The sequence below is a fragment of the Cyanistes caeruleus genome, chromosome Z (genome assembly GCF_971803275.1).
Source record: "Cyanistes caeruleus chromosome Z, bCyaCae1.hap1.1, whole genome shotgun sequence".
NCBI lineage: Eukaryota > Metazoa > Chordata > Aves > Passeriformes > Paridae > Cyanistes > Cyanistes caeruleus.
The window spans coordinates 21416095-21438445 of record NC_141732.1 but is presented as its reverse complement, the minus strand read 5'-3'; the positions used below and the strand labels follow the sequence as shown (position 1 = coordinate 21438445).

Here is a 22351-nt window from a genome sequence, read left to right as displayed (position 1 = left end):
AAACAGGTAAATTTTGGTTTTAAACAAAGAGAAGTTCATAAGGTGGAGATTGAGAGGGAACAACAAGGGAAAAAATGAGTTGGTAGTCACTGAACTAAAAGCAAAGAAGACAGTGGCACTTTTAAAGTTAATCACTGGACCTGTTTCAGGCCATGATCCCACAGTGAAGCGTACATGGATGCAAGAGGATGTACTAGCAAAGCTCACTGCAGCAGAAAGACCTTGGATTGAAATATCCATGTACATGATTGCAGCTTCTTCCATAGTGAAGTTCCAGACTGCTCATGCATTGCCTTTGCTAGGCTTCATCTCACGGTAACCACTGCAATTCAGACCCACTGAGAAGCTACACCAAGCTCAAGCAACACTTACATAAGAAGTTCTCTGCTGTGAGTGCAAACCTAACAGTCAAAAGAAGGTAGCATTTTGTTTGTTTACCTTAATTTTCATTATCAGGTGCAGACAAGTGGAAGGACTAAACTACAACCACTGAACTTAGTGCTTAAAAGGAGCTCCTCTCTATTTGATGTGTAACGTGACCTATTAAATGTTCACTCTGAAGCAATTATTTAGTGAACAGTAGACGAAGACTGGATTTTAGCTCACTGTGCCCTTTGCAAGTTTTTACTATTTAGTGTGTGGATGCACCTCTGGAATGCAGCACTCTGCACCTGAAGTATTTGCAAGAATTGAGACATAAGTATGCAGGGACTGCATGATGATGCATTTGCTTCAGTGCTTCCATCATACTTTTCTACAAATAGATGAAGGCACCATGATATATAGAATAGATGATGCTTTTATGTTAACTGAAACAAACTTTCACCACCTGTGAAGATAGCAAGGCCCTCATCTGCAACTTAATTGGTGGAAAACTAAGGGAACAATTAGATGCCAGGAATATGGTCATTCCATAAAAAGGTCCTTCTAGTGTCTCTCTGTAGCTGTGCTCTCCGACTCAACAGGATGTACAGCACATACTTAACTAATTGCTTCAGGTGAGCTATCTGATCAGGTTCTAGAGCCCTGCAGGAACTGGTGATGCACTCCTCACGTATTTAAAAGTAGGAATCACAATCTAACCTTTTCTTCCTTTTTCTAGCCTGATGTGGAGCTATTCACAGGTCTTTTTCCTGTGAAATAGTAATTTGTAAGGGTCAACTTTTTTCACTTAGTGTAGATATTTGTAACATTATTAGGACTATGCTTGGTCCCATATGGCTCTTTCTCTTTAATTTATGCAGTTAATTTTTCATCTAATGTTGTTACGTTCCTTGCCCACCCTAATATTTTTGAATCTGACAACACACAGATCTTGCTGTACATATTTTCAATAAAATTCAAAAAATATTCAGGACAGAAGAATACTGCACTGAAACTAACCTCCTGGGACTGTCTCAAAAACTAAAGCCTACTTTGACCAAGCTATTTCCTTTAGCTTTAATGGAAGAACAGCTGAAGATTTTTAATTTAATTTCCATACATACAGATAAAACATTACCCATTAAAAATTTAAATGTCCCTCCTGTTGGCTCTCACAGAGCAAGTAAAACACCTTGGAAGTCCATCAAAACTTTTATAAAAAAGAAAAAAGACAAAGTGGCTGTTAAGCAGAGAAGGGTTTTTATGGTTATGAGGCCTACAGTAACAGAAGTTACACAACCTCCACAGAAGATATCATTACCTGAACTCCACACAATCAAAGTGATCTTTTGATCCATATAATTGATTGGTTGTTTTTTTGTGGGTTTTTTTTGTGTTTTTTTTTTTGTTTGTTTGTTTCTTGTTTGCTTTTTTTGTTTTTTTTGTTGTTTTTTTTTTTTTGAAAAACAATTTGAATATGATCTGAATGCTTTGGGAACACTATAGCCCAAAAAGGTAGTAATTTGTTTGCTTCTCTCTACTTAGTGATGCTGTTCAGGGAAAACTACCATCTGGAGCTACAGAGTTTTCCGTAGCTTTTCCCAAGGCTTTGTCTCTGCTGTCCTCTGGTGCTCAGAAATTTTGCAGCAGAGTGAAAATGAATGCTGTCTGCTTTAACAAATGAGCAATGCCGTGCCTTAATGAAAGGGATTATTTTACAGAGTTCAAATCCTTCACTTGTAAATTTTACAAATTCTGAGTCAGAGTTAATTCTCAATTAAATCAGTGACTTGCTGATGTTTTTATGATAATGCTCTTTAAATATCTGGATTTATGCTTTAGCTTATGAATTCTGATTTCCTGTTTGGTACTGCTTTCTTCTTGATAACAATGCCATAATTTTATCTTGTTATAATTATTTTTGAATGAATTCTATCATATTATACTACCTTCTCCCCTCCCCCATGCTACAGATGGGGAATTTCTCTGAGATGGCTAGGGATTAGGTTTGACCTGATGTTCCTGACTGTTAATTATACCTCAGTATTAACAAACTGAAAAGCTTCCCCATTAGAAACATTCAGAAATAACCTAAGTAACTGTGTTAACAGAATAATTGCAGTGCCAAATGTGAACAAATGTTTTCCTTGGAGTGGGATGCAGTAGGGGTGGGAACAACTCAACACACTGCTCTGTGTGGGCGGCATCTCTTTCTCTAATACATGATTTTGTCCATGATTCACCATGAGTCATGCAAGGTAAGCTCGACAGCAGCCCAACCTCATTGTGAAGTACAGTACAACTGCATCAATTTAGCCTGAAGGGATTGATGTTTGCATAGTTTTTACATGGAGATTTTATTAATCTGGTTTTTGTTGTTATTGTTGTTGTTGGGCCAGATTTTGTTTTATGTAATTGAGGACTGTTTACTGATAATGAACTATCGGCGGAAGTTTTCAGTTGTACATTTCTTGCACTAATACAATCCTATACCATGTTTATGTGTTTTATAATTAAATAACGGGAATTTCATTCTTTCTGGAATGAATACAGGCCCTTCCAGTTTCATCCTGAGTGAAATCTACATATATATAGGGTTCATAGAGAACTGATGCAGAAATGATACATAGCTGTGTGGAGACACCTCCCTCAGCACACCCTGCTGGATCCTACACTGTGTGTCAAAGGGCCATGGTAGTTGTCCTAGGATTACTGTGCTCTGCTCTAAAACACTGCTGGGAAAATATTCTAATGTCTTTGATTACAGATGTGTAAAACCAGATTTTTTGCATGCTTGGTGGTTACAGTGAGCACACAGGAATGGCAGGAGCTCAGTCATCCTGTCTGCTGAGCAGGGGAAAGAATACAGACCATGTCAGGGCACATGTGTGGTGGTATGGAGGGCTTCCAAACTCCTTGGAGGATGAGAGAACCTCTCCTCATGGAGAGAGTCAGCGCTTCTGCCTAGAGACCATCAGCAGTGTCTCCCAGTTCTGTTTTCCAGATGAGCTGAAGGGGTGCCTTGTTGCTGGCAGGGGAGATGCTGTGAGAGTCATCTTCCACTGGGAAGGGTGAGTTGGGCCAGGGGCACCGGGACATTGATCTTCAGACTTCTCTGTGTTAAGAACTGTATTTTTAGTGATATGATCAGTATTTGATTATTTCTTGCCATTGAGAAAAGGCTACACACACTGCAGATGAACTAATGTGATCCCAGAGGCCAACAGAACTAGCTTTGCTGCTGCTGAAAAGTTCTCAGACTAACTCAGTGATGCTCATGGAAGTCCAAACTTCCTATTCATTGTGGAAAAACAGAGCAAAATGAGCACAAGAACAAAAGGGACTCCTTTTAAAGGACTTAGATGAGTTATTCTGTGTTCTGAAATAAAACCATTTACCAAGGAGCTCTAATACCCAAACAATGAGCCAGTGAATAAGGTTAAGGATGCTCCTAGTTATGGCTTCCAGAATCAGGGTTGTTCTGGGAGGGAGACTTCTGGGGTTTCTGACTGACATGAATTTCAGCAATTAAGGCCTTGATTAAGATGCTGTACAAATAGAAAATATCACTGGCCTTTAGACTTTAATGTCCTTCTACTCCTCTCTATTTATTATTCAGGATTAATGACTGTCAGGTCCATATATAAATGGTGGTAAATTTCTTGGTGCTGATGAGCACTGATGAGAGCAGTATTCAAATGTGTTTTTGTGAGTAGCTGCCACAAGCCTGTTCCTTAGCATCTAGGTGTTAAAGAAATGTGGGCCTATCACTCTCATGTATCTGTTACAAAGTTAAAAGCAGGTGTGAATAGCAAGTATTTTACAGTGAATAAACACATCTTCATAGTATATCCATATGTTCAGTTACCCACCAGGCCCTTGAAGAGGCGCATAAAGCAAATACATACTTGCATGCAGGTGCACCCATGTGGAGACTTAACTTCACTGTTGCTGTAGTCTGCTGATCACATTATTCTGTGCAAATGAGGTGTAAAATAGGGAAAAGATGACTGTGGCCCTGTACTGTCACACACTCTACATAAGAGCAGTACAGAAAAAAGAAACTGATTCCTTGGCCTGTCTTTAGTCACCTGGGTTTTGCAGTGCAAGACACACAGGAAATCAATGAGCAGACCTTGCCTAGTCAAGACTTCTTTATCTTCATTTTAGCAGAGAATATGGGTGTAACATGATGAATACAGACACTTGAGAAGTATTCATTTGGAATTATTAGAAGGAGAATCAGGAAGATTATTTCAATTATATATTATTTGCCATAAAAGGAATTTTGAGAAAAATATGATTTTTTAACATCACTTCTGTTTGTTAATCTTTATGCTGAACAAAGCTCAGGTTAGGTGAGTGACTGATCTATTGATTCAAAGTTCAACAATGGATTAAAAATTTATGATACCCCAGCACAATAAATTATTAATCTTATTGAAATATTTATAAGGTATCTTTAATATACTAAAGGGGCTAAGGGGAAACTTCACAAAGGCACTTCCCGAAACATCTTTGAGGCATTCTCTGATCAGTGGAAAAGAAAGCTGACCTTTATGCCAGACCATTTGACTGGCTGGAACAACATGAAACTTCAGTCCAAAGTAGTTTCTTATATTTAAAATATGTCAGGTGATTAAATGTAGCTGCCTGTGGTGTCTCACCAGAGACATACAAAGATCTCTCTGCTACCAATTTGCCTCTCCTCACCACCGAGGGGCACCTGTGTGAAACAGGTGCGTTACAAGTTCTACAGTATAGTATAGATGTACTCTGTACCAAAGATACTGTTTCTAAACTTGCTGGACTCCACAGGAAGCAATGTTATTTTATAGAAAAGTTTTGAGAGCCTGAAACTTCACTAGAGTGATACAATGAATTTAAAGGAATTAAGGGAAGAGTCAAGGACGGAACAGAGCAATAAGACTGTCAGCACATGGAAGGGAGAAGAGGGGGAACATCTAAGGTTCATCTGGAATAGTGGATCCACTGCACACATCACTTACTTGCAGCAGGAGTAGTCAGAAGGGGAAAAGGAAACAGTATTGAAGACAAGAAACCAGGAGCTGGGATAACTACAGTGAGATGGAAAACACATCTTCCCCAAATTTCTCCCCGTTGCCAGGTAAAAGGCAGCTTGCAAAGAGCTTTGATTTGAACAGGCATTCCATAAGGGGATCAGAAGCCAAGGGTTAGTAATTGCAATCAATAACTAATGAGCAGAGAATGCCCCACTGCTGCTATTCTGGCTTCTGGTCCTTCCCAACAGCCGGGTTCTTGCCTGCAAACGGGTCCTGTAGGTGAGTCTTGTGGGCTGCTCCTTCGGCTTGCCTGCATATTGGGTCCTGTAGGCAGGTCCTTCTGCCTGCCTGCAGTCGGGGTCCTGTGGGCAGCTCCTGCTGTTTGCCTGTGGGAAACAGTCTGGGTTTTTTTGTTTTTGTTTTTGTTTTTTAACTTAACCAGGCAAATCCCTTTTATGTCTATGCTTCTACCCTGACCAACTGGGGCTGAGTTTTAAGCCTTTCAGACACCAAAATCAAACCCAAACAAATCCAAACCAAACTAGACTAAGGCAGATGTAATAGCCTGTATGATAACTGCCCAAACTACAAAGTGTGAGAACAAGAGACAGGAGGTAAGTGACTTGTGTAGTCTTCAGAGCTTTAACTGTCTGACTGTTTGTGGTGTAAATTATTCCTCAAAGGCTATGTTATTAAGGCTGACAAGTCCTTCCTTGCACAGTTCTGTTGAGTTGTAGAAGAGGAGCTGTCTAGCTGCTTGCTAATGTCTTCAGTAGATTAAAAACTGGATGTGTCAAAGGCAATGACCACAAATACAAAAAGAATTTTAGAGTAATTTTTCGTATTTTTTTCTGGCCTGTTTGCACACTTGCTTACTCTCTAGTGAAGTCAACTAAAAAAAAAAAGAAAAAAATTCTGGCTGCCATGAATCTTTGGGTGTTTCCAACCAAAGATAAGCCCTTTTCCACCAGAGAGGTCATTTATCATGACTGAGTGCTTCTAAAATCTAATTCACTTAGTTCAGACAATGTAGCATCAAACTGAGTCAAAATATGAGGATATTAAAGCACAGCATCTCCTGCTGCAGGATGGAGACAAAATGATGTCAACTTGTGTGGCTTGAGTCCCACGGAGGAGAGGGGAGTGTGAAGAGTGGTATCCTATCATGTGCCATATTTAGCCATCAGATGTTCTGCAATGCCTACAGAGGTAGGAATAACAAATTGACAGCACTGAGGCTGATGATTTATTGTGAGCACTTACAGTGAGCTCCATGTCTTCCTCATCTTTTTCTTTCACTGGCTTCTCTGGTTCCTCTGGATCCTTTTCTTGAAGATGGATCTCATTGGCCTGGGTCATGTAGGGCATATCATCTTTGTTCTTGAACTCCAAGCTGAGGATTGAAGGAGGAAGTAGAATTCCTAGAATTACCTAAAGCAATAATAATGATAACAATAATCATCACAGAAAACAGATTATGGTCATAATGTTTACTTAGCATTAAATGGAACAACTCCCTCGGGAGATTCAGGAAAAGAATGATACATGTGCATGTGAGTTTCTATGACATTTAAGTATTTCTCATTGGGCTAATGTTAGCAGAGTACTGGATCAAAGCATGTAATTCCTACTAGTGTTGCTGTGAATGCTCTTGAATGTTTTATCTGCTTGCACATCACCAGATGCGTAGTGCTACACACTAGAATATATTTACAAAATATATAAGGTCAAGAGTAGGTGGGACCACATGGGTGTACAAAGCCACAAATGTCTTCATTTTACATAACACAAAATATCAGTATAAATGACATATAGAGAATATTTATTTCTACAGAGAGGGTTAATAGCTCTTTGAGTCCATGCTTAATATGCCCACTGGTAGTCAAAGAAGTGTAACTATGTGTGGATCTGAGGAGATAAGGCAAAGCCACCAAAAACAAATCCTGATGTGGATAGATATGCAGTCCTCTTAGATTTTGTTTCAGTAATCAGGCAGCTGTGTAATGGCCACGTTAATGCCAGTTCTTTGTTTTCTGCCTTCTCTCTCTTAGATGCAGGAATGTAGAAACCACTAAAATTACCTTGTTGGGATGTATAAGTAATGAACAATGCTTGGGTTAAAACATTAGTACAACTTAGTAAATATCAAAGTAATACAAAACAAAGTCTGTATTCACAAGCACAACAACTTTTTCTGGTTATGCTGCAATTTGATGGAGAATGATTTTCTTATAAATCTCTCCCTGAATGAGAGTGAAACCAGATAATTGACCTTCCTGGCAGGTTAGGGGGGGTGCCTGTGCTCGTCGTATCAGCAGACAGCCTGTGAGCTGCCGAAACCAAAGAGCACAACGAGGAGCAGTTGGTGTATGTGAATGCTGTACCCAGCCTTGAGAAAGATCCCTGAACTGCTCCTGCACTCACCAAATGATGGGTCCAGGGAGAGGGGCTTACAGGCAGACCTGGCTTTACAGAAAGGCTATTTTTAAGAGCTGGCAGGATTAACAGCTGCCCCTAGCCCTTCCATTGGTGCCATACATTCCCAGCAAGAGTCTAAAGAATCATATTCAATCTTCCTACCATTTGTCAGTTTCAAAGGGAAAAAAACTGTTCTTGGGAAATAACCCATGACTCATGCTTGCAAATTTATTTCTTTATCATGCTGCCTCATGTAGCTTGTAGCCTGCTTTAGCTTTAAACAAGTTCTGCTAATGAGCTTCAGTGGAATAAAATACAGACTAGAAACTGAGTAAAAGATCCTTGTGAAGCCCTGGTGTTAGAAGAAGCTGAAAGGAAACAGAGCCCGTTACCTTCAGTTATGCATTATGAAATAAAGGTCTATTTTAGGGCTTAAGAAATGTGTGCTTAAAAGTGGAATGCATGTAGTAGGAAATCAGTTGCTGCACTGTCTTCCATGTACCTAGGTTGAATATCTGCAAAGCCAAACAGTGAACAAAGCAGCTGTTCCTCTGAAGAATAGGCCTGTGAGTTCAGGAAATAGGTGATAGGAGTGTCTCCAGGTGTGAGAATGTTTTCTATCTATAGCAGGACAACATGTATGCACAGGTCCTGCATAAGAATGCTATCAGCCACTTGTTCTCATTCACCACTGCCACTGGATTAAGAGCCAGTCTGGAAGCAATGCATGTACTCCTAAGAATTCTTGCCATTACTGAACATATTTTCACATGGCAACACATCTGAGTAATTACCAATTTTCACACAGGCATTTAGTGCAGTAGAGAGAAGCCCTTGACTGAAAATATTTCTTGGTGGTCTGGGAGGAAGAGGCAATTCCTGGGTATGTTCTGACTGGTGACTGCTTTGGTGAAACTTGCCATAGACTCAAATTCATCTCAGAGTCCACTTTGCACTGTTAGCAGTTTTGTCAATTGTGGAAGTAAAGCTTAAACAGTTTTGAAAACTGAATTATCCTTTGGACCCTCTAAAGGAGTTCCTTCAGAGGCCATCAGGAAGACTTGCAAGAGTTTGCAAGGAAATTTGTGCTGCTTACTTTGCCTGTTTTGGGGAAGGCTGTCAGATCAGCACCTTTCACTAACAGTTAACTCACTTCTTCCTTTTCCTTTATTTATCTTTAAAACTCTTGACTAACTCATCAAGTATACAGGCAAGGTGACACACTAACCTCCTAGCTCAATTCTTATTCTGATAAATGATGCCAGAGGGGACTTTAAGAAAGAGAATGAAAAAAATTTAAGCCGTGTGCTTTGAATTTTGGCTTATGATAAGCCCCAGCTGGAAAACTCAGAACAGGAAGAATATACCCTGCTTAATGTAACTGCAAATAGACATCTGAAGTACAATTACTTTAGACACTTATTACTGATTTGTTGTGAACCCTGTCACCATCTATTAGAATTCCCTGAACGCTAATTTTATTTTAAAACAGGAATGACCTTTAGGCCAGAATTTTTTCGCATTCGGAGACGACCCATCCACATGTCAGTGAGCAGCATCTGGCTGCAAGTGTGGGCGATGAAGTCCCTGTGCTTGGCTGCCACTGCAAGCTGCAGGCACGTGGCGTTGCTCCAGTTCTTCAGCTCATAGGTCAGCAGTTTCATGGCCAGTTGCTCGTCCTGCTTGTACGACTGGTCCAACAGCTCGACCGCCAGCTGGCCGAAGTCCCTGCAACAGAGGGACACCCGTTCATTCCCGGTAGCACACTCAGTCTTGTGCTCAAAACACCTCTCTGCAACTGCCAGCCTCTGCAAGGGGCACACCACCTTCCATCATGCAAATCGTGATGTTGATTCTACATGGAAACCCACATTTTCAAATGTGAGTGGCTAATGTTAGGCATATAAATAAGTGCCCCAGCTTAGCAGTGATGAGCACCCACACATACCAGCTGTCTGCTCCCACCTCCCTGCCCACCTCCCTGACATTTTCTAACTGAAATCCTCTGGTTATCTGTAGTTTAAGGGATTGCTTCTCTGTTGTTTGCCCATGGCTTCATGGTCAAGCTTCCTAGAATAAGTGTCCATGATCCTTTCTAAAATCCTGTATTTCTGAAATTTTAACATCAGGAAAGGTTCTTATGGAATCTAGTATCTTGCCTTGTTCATCTAATCATAATTGACCTCTTGGTTAATTAACACTTCTGCCTGAATACGATGCTGATGGGGATTTCAATAACTGTTCTCCTGGGAATGTACAGAGTATCCTGAAAAAGCACAGAGAAATGTTGCAGTCTGACTCTTGAGGCCTCAGGGAGAACACATAGACAATACAGATATTTCACTCTCTTCTTGACATCTTCTCATTTCAGAAGTTACATTGCTGACAACTTTGGTACTGTGGGAGACAGATTGCTTAAAAGCCATTTAGATTTTCTCTAAAGGGACTGCACTTCCCCTGCAAGTTAGAAATGAAAGCAAGGTAGAGATAAGAAAATTTTAGGCATATTCTCCCCAACCCTTTTTTATATTTTTTTTTTTCCTTTTCTTTTCTCCCTCAGGAAAGTGTACATGAAAGGAAATTCACCTAGAATTGTGGTTCAGCTCTTGGGATATGTCATCCACCATGTCATTTTCTGATGCTTCATGGGCCATGGCTTTGCAGAGTTTGCAGGCTACCAGTGCTTTAGCCATAGCCTCTTCCCCATGCTGCCAAAAGAAGAGGGCCATCTTCTGACGTTTCATCAGCACAGCCCACACCATCAGCTCATGGAATGGGAAGGGAAAGTGATTGATCTCAGGGTCATCCATATCAATATCAACTTCTTCTTCTTTCTTCTTTGTTGGTTTTCTCCCCCGACGCAAAGGGACATCATCCTATGAGAATTGTAGAGAAATTTTTTTCATCAGTGAAGGAACTGAATCAATTCACATAATCCATTGAAATCAATACCTAAGATGTCAAACACATTTTCTGCAGGCCACTCCATTCATCATTTTTTGGACAAAACATTTAACATAGGTAAACAATAAAAAAGGTATTGGTGTGTGCACTGTAATTAAGAAGATACTAAACAGTCACTCTGAATCACTCTTTCTCACTAAGAACAGAGTACATTATAATACAATATCCAGAACCATTTTGGAAAAGCCACCAATAAAATAAAATAAAGCCAAGAGCTCACTGCAAATGTAACATCTGCTATAATGCATCTGCCTCTTTCCCCCTCCAGAAGGTACATATCCAGGGAATTTTCTGATCTGCTGAAGACTCCTTCTATGCTTATTCTTGTGTTTTCTCCCTTTAGCTCCTTACAAAGGTAGCAATCCTCCTTCTTTACTCCTATCCTGTGTGTTTATTCCTTCTTTCTCCATCCCTTTGTTGCTTCTGTTGCCTTTAGTTTCTTTCACATTTTAGCCTTTTGCTTTTATCAGATGAGCTGACCTATTCTGTCCTGTGTCTATGGATGGAAAAAGTGATTGTATAAAACAAAGAAACATGAGAATACTACTATCCCCTTGAAGAATTGGGGTAGCCAAAAGTGCCAATAAAACTGAGATGACTTTGGCCTGTATAATGATTTCTGCATCATTCTCTGCAAGTGTTTAATTTCTCTGAACATATTTTGAAGTTAGATGCTATCTGACTGAAATTCTGCTTGCCCTGCCACACTGAAACATTTTATTTAATTATTATAAACAAAAAACCAAAAAGATCCATAGTTGGGGCAGAGCCCTCTTTTTCCTTAGCTACCTCCTGGAGTTTTATTAAGAAAAGTTTCTTGACCTGCTCCCCTGTGTAAAGAAGTTATCTGGATGAAAAATACTATTCATGCTTTCATTACAGTGAATTTAAACATTATCTAGATATAGTTTCTGTTTGTCAAAGAAGGAAAAGACATTAAGATGCATCACAGGTTGCCTACCTCCATTCCCAACAGCTTCAGGGCTTTTGGCTGTGCAAAAAAAAAGTTAGAAAAATGTTATTTCTCACAGAATAGTGATGAGAAACTACAGCTATTTGTGTATACATATATACATATGTACATGTGCATGCAGAGTGATGTAGAATATACAATAAAATATAGATAATATTTATATAATGTAATATAATGTAATAGTATGTATATATACACATACACACCAGTCAAATAATTACATATATGTAGTTATTCCCAACTAGAATTTGACACTATTTCACCAAAACAATGACAGAAGATATATATTTGGATTCAGGTACAAATTACACCTGGATAGGGCTGTTCTAGCAAGAAAGTGATAGGGACCACTGATGAGGCAAGAATGGATTTCTCTGGAGCACATCAGTGTTTTTCTCACTGCCCTGGAACACTTTTATTGATTGCTGTGGAACTGCTCTGTGTTCAATATCAGTGAAATCAGTGCTCAAATGTTTTTCTCAATGGGAAGGAAGTCTCGCCCACCAGGTATAATCACTGTCTTTCCCTTCAAATGTGAAGAGTCATAAGGAAAAGCATAAGGAAACAAATAAACCCATTTTAGGTAGTTGTCTGCAAGCGTTTCACAGAGCTGTTGGTATTGATAGCCACTTATTAATACTTTCAGTGCTGCGTATTGCTAAAATCTGAAATGAGAGGCAAAAACGGAACTTAGAGATCTTACTAAGAGGAGCTGAACAGAATCCTGTTCATGCTGGATCAATGGCAATATAGATGATAATAAACAGCTTTTGTGTTTTAGAAAGACCTTAATTTCTATTCACAGTGGCATAACCTATCAAACATGGAACTCACAAAAGTACTTAACAGTGGTATTGCCACGAATCGAATGACTGCTGGAACCACATCCAAAAAATAAAACAGGTTTTGAGTTATGGGTTTCTTTGCCCTGAAACCTTCAGATCACTATCAGGAGATAAGCCATGAGATAGGAAATGCATCTAACAGCACAGAAATTTTCAAATCAAACTCAGGAGTTAGAATTATAGTATTATTGGTGTGGGTCAAAATACATGTCTTTTAAAAGCTGTGAATACTCATAATTACAGGTTTTGGAGTCAGACTAGACTGTTGTACGTGCTGGTTTCAGCAGGGCAGCAGAATGTAGTAATTTTCTCATTAACTTAATGAAAACCATAGCTTGTATCAATGTCTGGTTTGTGATGCATTATGTTGAGATAACTGCAATGCACATAATGGAAATGAATCTGTAGAATGAATAGTGTGTGCACTGGACCCCACCAGTCTGGAACCGTGTAAGAAGCTACGGGAACCCCTGCCAGCTGGTACAGTCATGAGGATGGCAAACAACTTGTTTCTTACCCTCTTAGGCCCGAACAAATTGTGGTACAGAGTTCTGAACCGCTTTCGGGTGTAATTGCAGCGATACGCTCCTCCCATCAGGTACTCTATCACCAACCCAATGTCAATCAGACTTATCCGATAATCAGGAGGCAAGTTCCCCTGCAATGAAAATAAGGATGGTGGGAGAAGAAATGCTTATTACTGACACTGTTAAATGTACTTTAGAATTAGGTTAGAATAAAACAAATTAAATAGGTAAAAGCAGGAATGTATTATTATGCTGGTTAATTAATTCACCTTAAAATAGATCCAACCGAAACCTGGATATTCTCGCTTGGAAAGAAGACATAAGTTAAATAAGAAAGTGAAGAACTTGTTGGAAGTAACAGAAGATAACATCAGTACACAGTACTCATATTCTTCAGCTGGGGAAACAAGGAACAACAACACTGCAGAAACAAAAGCATGAGGATCGATACACTTGAAAAGTCAGGCACAGTTGCTGGACTCTAGTTCTGCAAGACGGCACTTTTCCTGCACCAGCTCTCACCCACAACTCGTCCTGGCATCTCACATCTCTGCTGGCATCTCTCTGGACTGCCTCATCTGAACTGTCAAGGCATGGTGAAGTGACATCACCCCATCCTGCAGTGTTTCTTTCCCATGTTCCAGGAAGGGAAGGGCAGGAAGTAAGATTGGTGTTACAACTCTAGAGGACTTACAAGTACAAGAGCTATCATTATTACTAATTGCTAGGGGCGAGAAGAGCCTATCAGCATTCAGTCTTAGAGTTATGTTCAAAGAATACACACCCTTGCTTAAGTTTCACACCAAGAATGAGGAAAGCTATCTGTATGTATGAAAGCTGTAATAAACAAAATATATGTGGCTACTTATTTAGGGGTTTGTTTATGAAGAAAACTACAGGTCTAGCAATTTTTCTACATATTCTCAACCTGAGTTCCTTACATATTTTACTAAAAGCCCCTTTAAACACATTATCTAATAATGTAATTTCCAGCAGAGCCATAGCGATTGCCTCACAAGAAATAAACTGAGTCTGTGGCAAGGGCAATTAGCAGGATCCTGGAAAAGATGCCTACATACTTCTTCTTCTATTTATTTTCCTTCCTTGCCCTCAGTTAGATATTTTTATATATCTATATCTAAACAGATATGTACATGTATATGCATATACATATGCATATGTATATCTACATGTACATGTATATGTATATGTATATGATGTCTTCAGCATATACCTTTTAACTTGAAAGAAAAAAAATGACAAACATGTCTACATCTTATTGTCCTTTTTATGGGAACTCCCTTGCGAGCATCTTCCTTCTCTTCACTTTCAAATCGGAAAATGGCATCACTGAGGTTGTGAGTTCTGCAGTATTTCTGGGTTGCAAAACAATGAAGATTTCAGTAACTGATTGTCTCTCACTGCACTCAGAATTTTCTCTGAGTTAATGGGGCATTTCTATTCTCCAGTTGCAGTAAGCCCAATGGGACATCTTGTGTGCTGAATTATTGCGGGCTGGGCTGCACTCACAGATGTGCTGGTCAAGGCTCTTGGGGATCTCAGGCAATGGAGAAACAAAACCACAGTGTGGGCACACCTGCTCTTCTATTCCCCCCAGTGGAACTACACAAGGTAAATTCTGATCCCTTTACAGGAGGAAAGGATTAATGGGAAGGGAATGAACTCAAATGAAAGTTTGCGTCCTTCTCTAACTCACTGCTTCTGAGTTAACTGGACGACAGTTTGTGTTTCAGTAAGCATTCCTTACCAGAAAAAAAAGGCATAATTCAGCAAATTGTGAATAGATCACCTGGCTCTAGAGACCTCACTAAGAAACCCTTCATTTACAGAACCCCCTCTGCTCTGTATGTCTGTACGAAAGATATGACTACAAAATAAAGGTGGAAGGAGAGACAAGTTATCCTTCTATGTACTGTGAATAGTAGCCTTGAAAAAAAAGAATATTACTCTAAAAAAAAAAAAAAAAAAAAAAAAAATCTCATATAGTCAATATTGCAGAAGGACCATAAATTGTAGCTCTTAATTTCAAAATTTTTCAGTGCACTGTAATAATCTAATGTTCTATGACAATATACAGTACAGATTACAGTGAGCCTGTAGCTCTTTTTATGTGTTCATGAGACGGTTAGTAATTCACATGGAGCAATTTTATGACCATCATGCCTTGCTGGAAATATCTGCATCTCTGGAGATATCTGTCTGTCTTCTCTGGAGATGACTGGATTAGAGCAGAGAAACACTAGTGGAGAGCAGATGGCAACTGCTTCTGCAGAAGAGAAAAAATGGCTGCAAAGATCCTCCTTTTCTACTTCAGTCATGAAGATCTTATTTCCAGCCCTGCTACCATGTTACAAGCAGCATGATGGAAAGTCTCAGGAGGGAGAGAGGGAGGTTGTGTTCTCACAGTACCATGCCCAGCAATTGGCTGGCAATCAAAAGGACAGAAAATCAAGCAAATTTAGTGGAAAAAATTGAGCTGCCAACCATTTTTAAGCTATGCCCTCTGGCTTATCCTTTTGCAACCTTCCTAATATTCCTTCCTAATACTGTCTAATTTGATGGGTGGGGGGATTACTATGGTTTGCAGGAATGTGTATTAGCTTAGATAATTTGGACATGGTAACATTTATACTGAACATTTTAAAGAAAAAGAACATGTAAAAATGAAATTAAAAATAAACATAAAAATTAAATTAAAAATTTAAATTCTGCTAGGTTAGTTTGCTTGGTTTTTCCTCCAAAAATGTTCTTCTATCTCCAGGAAGCATAAAATGATAATTCTAGTAGAAAAAGGATGAAAGCATTAGCAGAAATGGGAGCTGCAGCTCTGAGGCAGGACTGTAGTTCAACAGACACCATCTATCTTAAAGTCTTCACTCAAACTGAATGCTTTAATATTGCTAAGTGGCAAAAAAATTTTCAGCAGTTAAGAAAGAACAACAGGCATCACGGTGCTATATGTGTTATAAAGTGTGAGTTTCTTGATATAGTTTTGATTTCTAAATTTTCATAAAATATTTAGATAAAAAAATTTCAGTAAAAGAAGTTTGATAAATGATGCATCTAAACCTCCCAGATAATACTTAAAGAGTTCACTAAAGAAAACTTCCAAAACCCACAGCAAAAATACACTTTTCATAACCATTAATTTTGCAAAGTGAGACGCCCTAGTAAAGAAAACTGGTCCATCTTGACCATCCTTGTGAGAGGAGTTAAACATGTGCCAAAGCATTTTTTTCTGTCAGCAGTCAGCTTGAACCACCCTGGCAGAGCTAAGCTTGTAAATGAAGCACAAGTGATGCAGGAGGTGTAGAACTGCCCCAAGAAGAGCAAGAATTTGGATGAACTAATTCTAGTGCAGTCCAGGTTGTCAAGAATGACCAAGAAGAAAGTTTGATTTTGTGGTAAGCTAGTTGTCCCAGTTAATAATCATCAAATCTTTTAATGCTGGGACAAACTCTTCAGTGTTAATGCACTGTTCTTCTCCTGAAGAAATTTCAAGTCTAAATTGTAGCTGGTCAGTTGTAGTACTTATTTCACTTCAAGTGCATTTTTGCGTCACCACGTATCAAGCCTCCGAGTTTGTGTGCTGAGGAAAACACTGTCAAAATTCTATGTATTGCTAATTTGTTCTTTGGAAATGCAGATGTACAGTAGCAGTCAAAAAAAATCCCAGCTTTGGAAGTGTAAATAATCCTGAAGTGGAACTGAGACCTGTTAATTTTCTACAATGTTTTGGATAAATGAAAAAAAAACCAAACAAAAAAAAAAATCCGTTAATTTCTACTGATCTTGATCAGCTAGTTGAGGCAGGGAAAGATTTTTATTTTTTTAAAAATTGGTAGAGGGCAACCTCCATTTGCAGACAGGGTGTCCAGCACAGTCACTGTCTGATGCTTTCTGCTTAGCCTGGGTGTACTGCTGTGTGTGGTCTATGGAAGGAAGCTAAACTTAAATGTGAAATTCTGGACCCTTGACAGGAGATGTCAAAATGGCCATGAGGCCAAAAATGCAGGCAGGTTGGCCCTGCTATGTAGCTATGGAATTGAGAAGTCTGAAAGGGGATCTAAGGCAGAGTCATTATGACATAATTTGTCTTGTTAATACATGAAAAAGTTATGCACATTTTGATTACTCTAAATTCTTTAAGATTGTGTCTCCAGGTCTTTACAATATGCTTCCTACACTATCAATCTTCACAGCAGTATTTGGAAATCCAAAAGGAAAATACGTTTTTGTATCATATACTTGTGTGCACATGTGTGTGTTTATAGGCTGACACAAATGAAATCTGATAATGTGACTTCTGTTTTTCTAATTATTTGCTTTATTAAGCAGGCGAAATTGTCTTACAAAACAAAACAACACAAAATAACACAAAACAACACAAACAACACAACACCCTCCTACTGATTTATACAGCTATATAGTAGTAAATTACTGCCTCTATGATTTTTAAACATCTATTTTCTATCACAATGATCAAGATGCAAATAATTTTTTAGCATACACCTTTTAAAATAGTACAGGTTTTAGAACTGAGATGTACATTTAAATGCACTGTGTATTTCATATAGATTAGATATTGTCTCAAAGTTGTGTATTACATACTTTCATATTGATATTCTGTGATGCTGTAATTAAATCTGAGGGATTAGGTGTCTGGCATCAAAATATACATGAACTCAAAAAACTAGCATCAGCAGTGTGAGCTGTCTTTCATGCATGATGAAACATCTAACTGTCTAATGGTGATGTGCTCATTAAGAAGTTTTATCCAAGGAGGTGTTTTCATTTAAACTGTTGTCAGATCTGCTGACTGATTTATGGCTTGGTTGACTGGTAAGGCATCTGCTCAGTAGGCAGGGCTATGGTGAGCTGTCACTTCTCCTTGTGAACCCGGGCAGCTCCTCTTCACTGAAAAAATGAGAAATACAGACCCAGAGGTCCAGTTTTTTTCGGGAAGGTGCTAAAGAGCCACACCAGGCTGTCACTTTTCAAAGCCCTCACCTATGCTTGTAAGACTGACTCGATGTAGTTGGAATTACTTAAGATTTTAGATATCAACAGAAGGAAGAAAGATAAATTTATGGAGAGATAACCATCACCTAATAGCTAGGATTCACCGTGTAACAATGTCATCAAATATAGTGAAAGTTTATTTAACGTCTGTCCATATACAGCCATGAGTACAGATCATCTTTGACTACTTTGATGCCTTTTCTTTCACGAGTTTCTTTAAAAATACATATTGAATTAGGGGCTCATAAAAAAGAGATTAATATGATGTAGTTTCTCAACATATAATTTGCTATGCCTTTGAAGAAGGACTTGGAAAGGTGATTCTGGGGGAGAGAAGGTGTTTGGAAAAGTATATACTTTAAAGCAGAAGACAGATTACGCTTCTTTCAGATTCATAGGCACATAAATAACTGTATATTGAGTAAAAAAATATTCTGGAAACTTGTGCTTCAAGAGCAGAATCCATTCTAAACAGATTCTAGCTTCACTCTGCTCATTCCAAGGGGATTTGTGTGTAGTTTCTTTTTGTAGGCATTTTACATTTTTCAATGGTCACTTTATACACTATACATAATTGAACAATGATGATGCCATTTAACACACTAACCGAAGACTACCACCAGAACCTACCTAAATGTGCTATTGATTGTTCTGTAGAATTACCTAATAAAAAGGTACTATATGACACATTACTACTCTCCTCCCTCAGGTGAATTTAATTCTGTTCAGCTGTCACTGACAGAAGAAACCACTAAAATCTGTGCTCTTAGAAAAAATGTCCTCTCCTTTTTCAATTTTCTATCTAGTCCCATGTACAGAAGTAACCTTTCTCAAGTATGCCATCCTTGAGGTCTGACTTACATAATGTGCAAAGTTGTAATCTGCACATGCTTTGGCAGAATATTCAAGCTGATGAGGTCAATTGCAGACTCAATCTCCTTACTTGATCCATATATTTAAAGGATAAGGTATTTTTATTCATTGCAGCTGCTGTAACTCTTTTAATCCTGAGCACATTGGTAAAGGTATTTGGTATCTCCCTCCTGCCACTATACCTTTCAGTATTTCTGTCCAGCCCTTCTAATGGATTTTAGTAAGTCAAGATTCTTGAAATTAACATTATAAGGGTCAGGTGACAGTTGCACTACTCCTTTTTTATATTTCTGCAGAGGAAGATGTCTACAATGTACCACACAATATGGAATGAGGAACTATTTCAACAAGCCAGGATCCAGCACAAAGGTAACAGCTATTTTACAGGCGTGGAAGTAAACTAGCAACACAGTAAGTAGCTTTGACAACAGTTGCAGGAATGGAAAAATACAAGAAACAGCATAAATCCACACAGTATTTAAGAGCCTACAAGTATGGCAGCAGACACACTATTACTCAAGTGTCTAAAACCACAGAGAAAGCAAGCCAAATAACTTGCTAATTGTGCTTTGTATGCAAAAAGTTCATATTTGGAGCACACAAACAAGACATTCTGTACTGGCAGGAGGGAGAAGGCTCTGACTGAAAGCTCATGCAAAATGGAGTTTGTATCTAGCTACCAAAGAACAACAGCATTGTTTTCAACCTACCGTCTATTGGACTCTTACCTTTTTCACGTCCCTGACTAGATGATGCAGAGTGTTGGATGGCCCATGTCTCTGCAAAGAACAAATGAAGAAGAACAAAATAGTTTGCACAAATTATAAATGTTGAGATATCTTTGTCACCTTGGTAGTTTAGAAATCAGGTAGCTGAGAGCACTTCAATTGTACAGTGTTATCAATTAAAAAGACCCCGAAACAATAACAAGAATGTTATTTCACCTGTTTTCCTCTTTTGTAGAAAACTCTTACATAAGAAAACCCTATGAACAGCCACATTGGATGAAAACTGAAGTCCTGTGTATCAGGTTAGGCTCCTGGCTTAGAAAAACCAAGAGCACAGCACAACATGCACAACCTCTGGGAACAAGTGGAAGCAAATCCAGCTGCTTTTAGTCTCAGCCTTCCTGCACTCAGGACTTCCCCTTCCATCCCTCAGAGACACTCTGAGCCTGGCATTGCATTGAGGCTGTCTCATCTCAAAGCCACTCTCTGTGAATGCATATGTATGTGATTGCAGAATGCAGTCTGTGAATTTGGCCAATCTTCTTTTGACTCCAGCTGTCATCACAAAAAACATTCTGCAGAGGAGTCCCACAGTTTCGATACTACTACTACTACCACTACTACTACTACTACTACTACTACTACTACTACTACTACGACTACTACTACTACATCTACATCTACATCTACATCTACATCTACATCTGACTTTATTTTCTGCTTTGTTTTTTGACTGTTTCTGATATTTTATGAGACTTTTATGAGAGGTCTTCTTGGTGGTAGCTGATGATGGATGAGATGACTATACGTGTAGAGTCGATGTTTCCATATATGATTTGCCCTGCACTTCCCAACACTAAATTTTATGTAATCCCATCTCTGAGCATGATGAGACTTACCTATGACTCTTCATATGCTGCTTCAGAGTTTTATTATTATTATTATTATTATTATTATTATTATTATTATTATTATTATTATTATTATCAATTATAATTGTCTCTTTTATAGGTACCATTTTTCAGATCTTACATAAACAAACTGAACATAGCTGTGGTCCCAGGACAGGGTCTTCTATGACCCTGGTCATTGTATCCTTTTGTGGTGAAAAAAACCCATGTATTCCTTCTCCCTGTTTGCTAACATTCAAGCAGTTTTTAAACCAAAAGCATCCTCAATCTTCTAAGCCATGGCAGCTACATTTCTTTAATAACCTTTGAAGTTTTAAAATACTGTCAAACAATTTAAAAAAAAAAAAGGGGGGGGGACACCAAATGCAAAATCCTTATTCTCCCACATGCTGACTGCAGAGGCTTAACATTTTCCTACAGAAACTGGGTAAACTCTTTGTTGATATAAAATTGATTCCCTTGTCTATAGTTCTACACTTCTATTTTTACAAATTTGGCATGGCAGAGATAAGATTCACTGGTTTGTAGCTTCACAGGTCACTCCTAGGTCTCATGCTGAAATATGGCATTTTTTAACTGTCTGTCGTGGTTTTAAAGCAGTAACTAAAAAATTACTAGAAAACTTATTTCTTGCTGTGAGATGTGGATTAGAACAAGAGCAAAACAGGCTTAAAACTTAAAAGGAATAAAGAAAATTTATTAACAAAACTACAAGAATAAGAAAACTAAAATAAAACTTCCAGAGAACCCTTTTTTCTCCCACCACTCAACTATTCCCTTGTTTACATGACAACATAGAGACAAAAAACTTCGGAACTTTGGTGTTTAAACAGTCCCCAATTCTTGCTTGAATCTTTTCATCAGTCTCTGTAGAGAAACAGAAGTCTTCTTTTGCTAATCTATGGAGTTTCTCACAAGAAAGCTATTTCTGTTATAGCTTTCTATTTTTCTGATGCCAGTTGCCCGGAAATCTGTCATCAGTTCTCTCCTCCCATTTCACATCACTCTGAGGTGTGTATGGGTCAAATGAGTCTAGGGATGTAATTTTTAAGGATGAGTTATTCAAAGGCAAAAGTTCTCTTCATTTGTCTCTGTGAGTCTCCCTGGAAACAGAAGTTTTCTCTTTGCCTCTCAAAGCCTCAAATCTTCAACTATTACTTCTCCCCCCTCCTATTCCAGCACCTCACTGTATCACAATTACTCTACCTTTTGCTCAAAATCCACACTCTGAACTACTCTATTCCTCCCAATATACTCTATCATGAATTAAAGGAGTTTTTTCAGAACACTATTGTCCATCTCCATAGCTTTAACAGAAAAATGTTCAGCTTATTAAAGCTTATTTCTTCTTATTCCCTACCTCTTCTGAAGCTTAGTTCTTTTCTTTACTGTCTCTGAGAGTTTATAAAGTCTCTTTACATGTTGATTACTCTCTTTTTCTTTCTCTGGAAAAAAGGATTAATCTGCAAGTCTCATCTAGGTAAAGAAAAGATTAAAATCTTGCCCAGGCTTTGTAGATGGTTCTGTGATCTCTGCTGGAGCAGCAGCTGGAGTTGTCTGTGATGGAAGATTCTTCATGGCTGCTCTGCAGAGTGTGGTCACTGTCTCAGCCTGCCACAGGTCAAGAGCTTTTTTTCTTTCTTTACTCGGCAGTCTCTGATGAATTCAGTCACAGCAAAAGA

The 22351-nt window shown here is 38.6% G+C and overlaps 1 protein-coding gene across 5 annotated transcripts in view; it reads right to left on the bottom strand.

The window, feature by feature from the left end:
- The window catches only part of TRPM3 (transient receptor potential cation channel subfamily M member 3), a 305059-nt gene that overhangs the window by 40354 nt on the left and 242354 nt on the right, over positions 1 to 22351 (bottom strand). For 2 of the 5 annotated variants that reach the window (XM_086867037.1, XM_086867036.1), the window contains 8 exons: positions 19759 to 19809; positions 13384 to 13419; positions 13105 to 13245; positions 11731 to 11760; positions 10392 to 10681; positions 9305 to 9533; positions 6651 to 6818; positions 5648 to 5773 (listed from right to left, as the gene is read on the bottom strand). In XM_086867037.1, coding sequence (XP_086723163.1) covers positions 5648 to 5773; positions 6651 to 6818; positions 9305 to 9533; positions 10392 to 10681; positions 11731 to 11760; positions 13105 to 13245; positions 13384 to 13419; positions 19759 to 19809 — 1071 coding nt within the window. The remainder of the gene's footprint in view (positions 1 to 5647; positions 5774 to 6650; positions 6819 to 9304; positions 9534 to 10391; positions 10682 to 11730; positions 11761 to 13104; positions 13246 to 13383; positions 13420 to 19758; positions 19810 to 22351) is intronic. The other 3 variants (XM_023944693.2, XM_086867038.1, XM_023944694.2) reach the window with 3 other exon arrangements.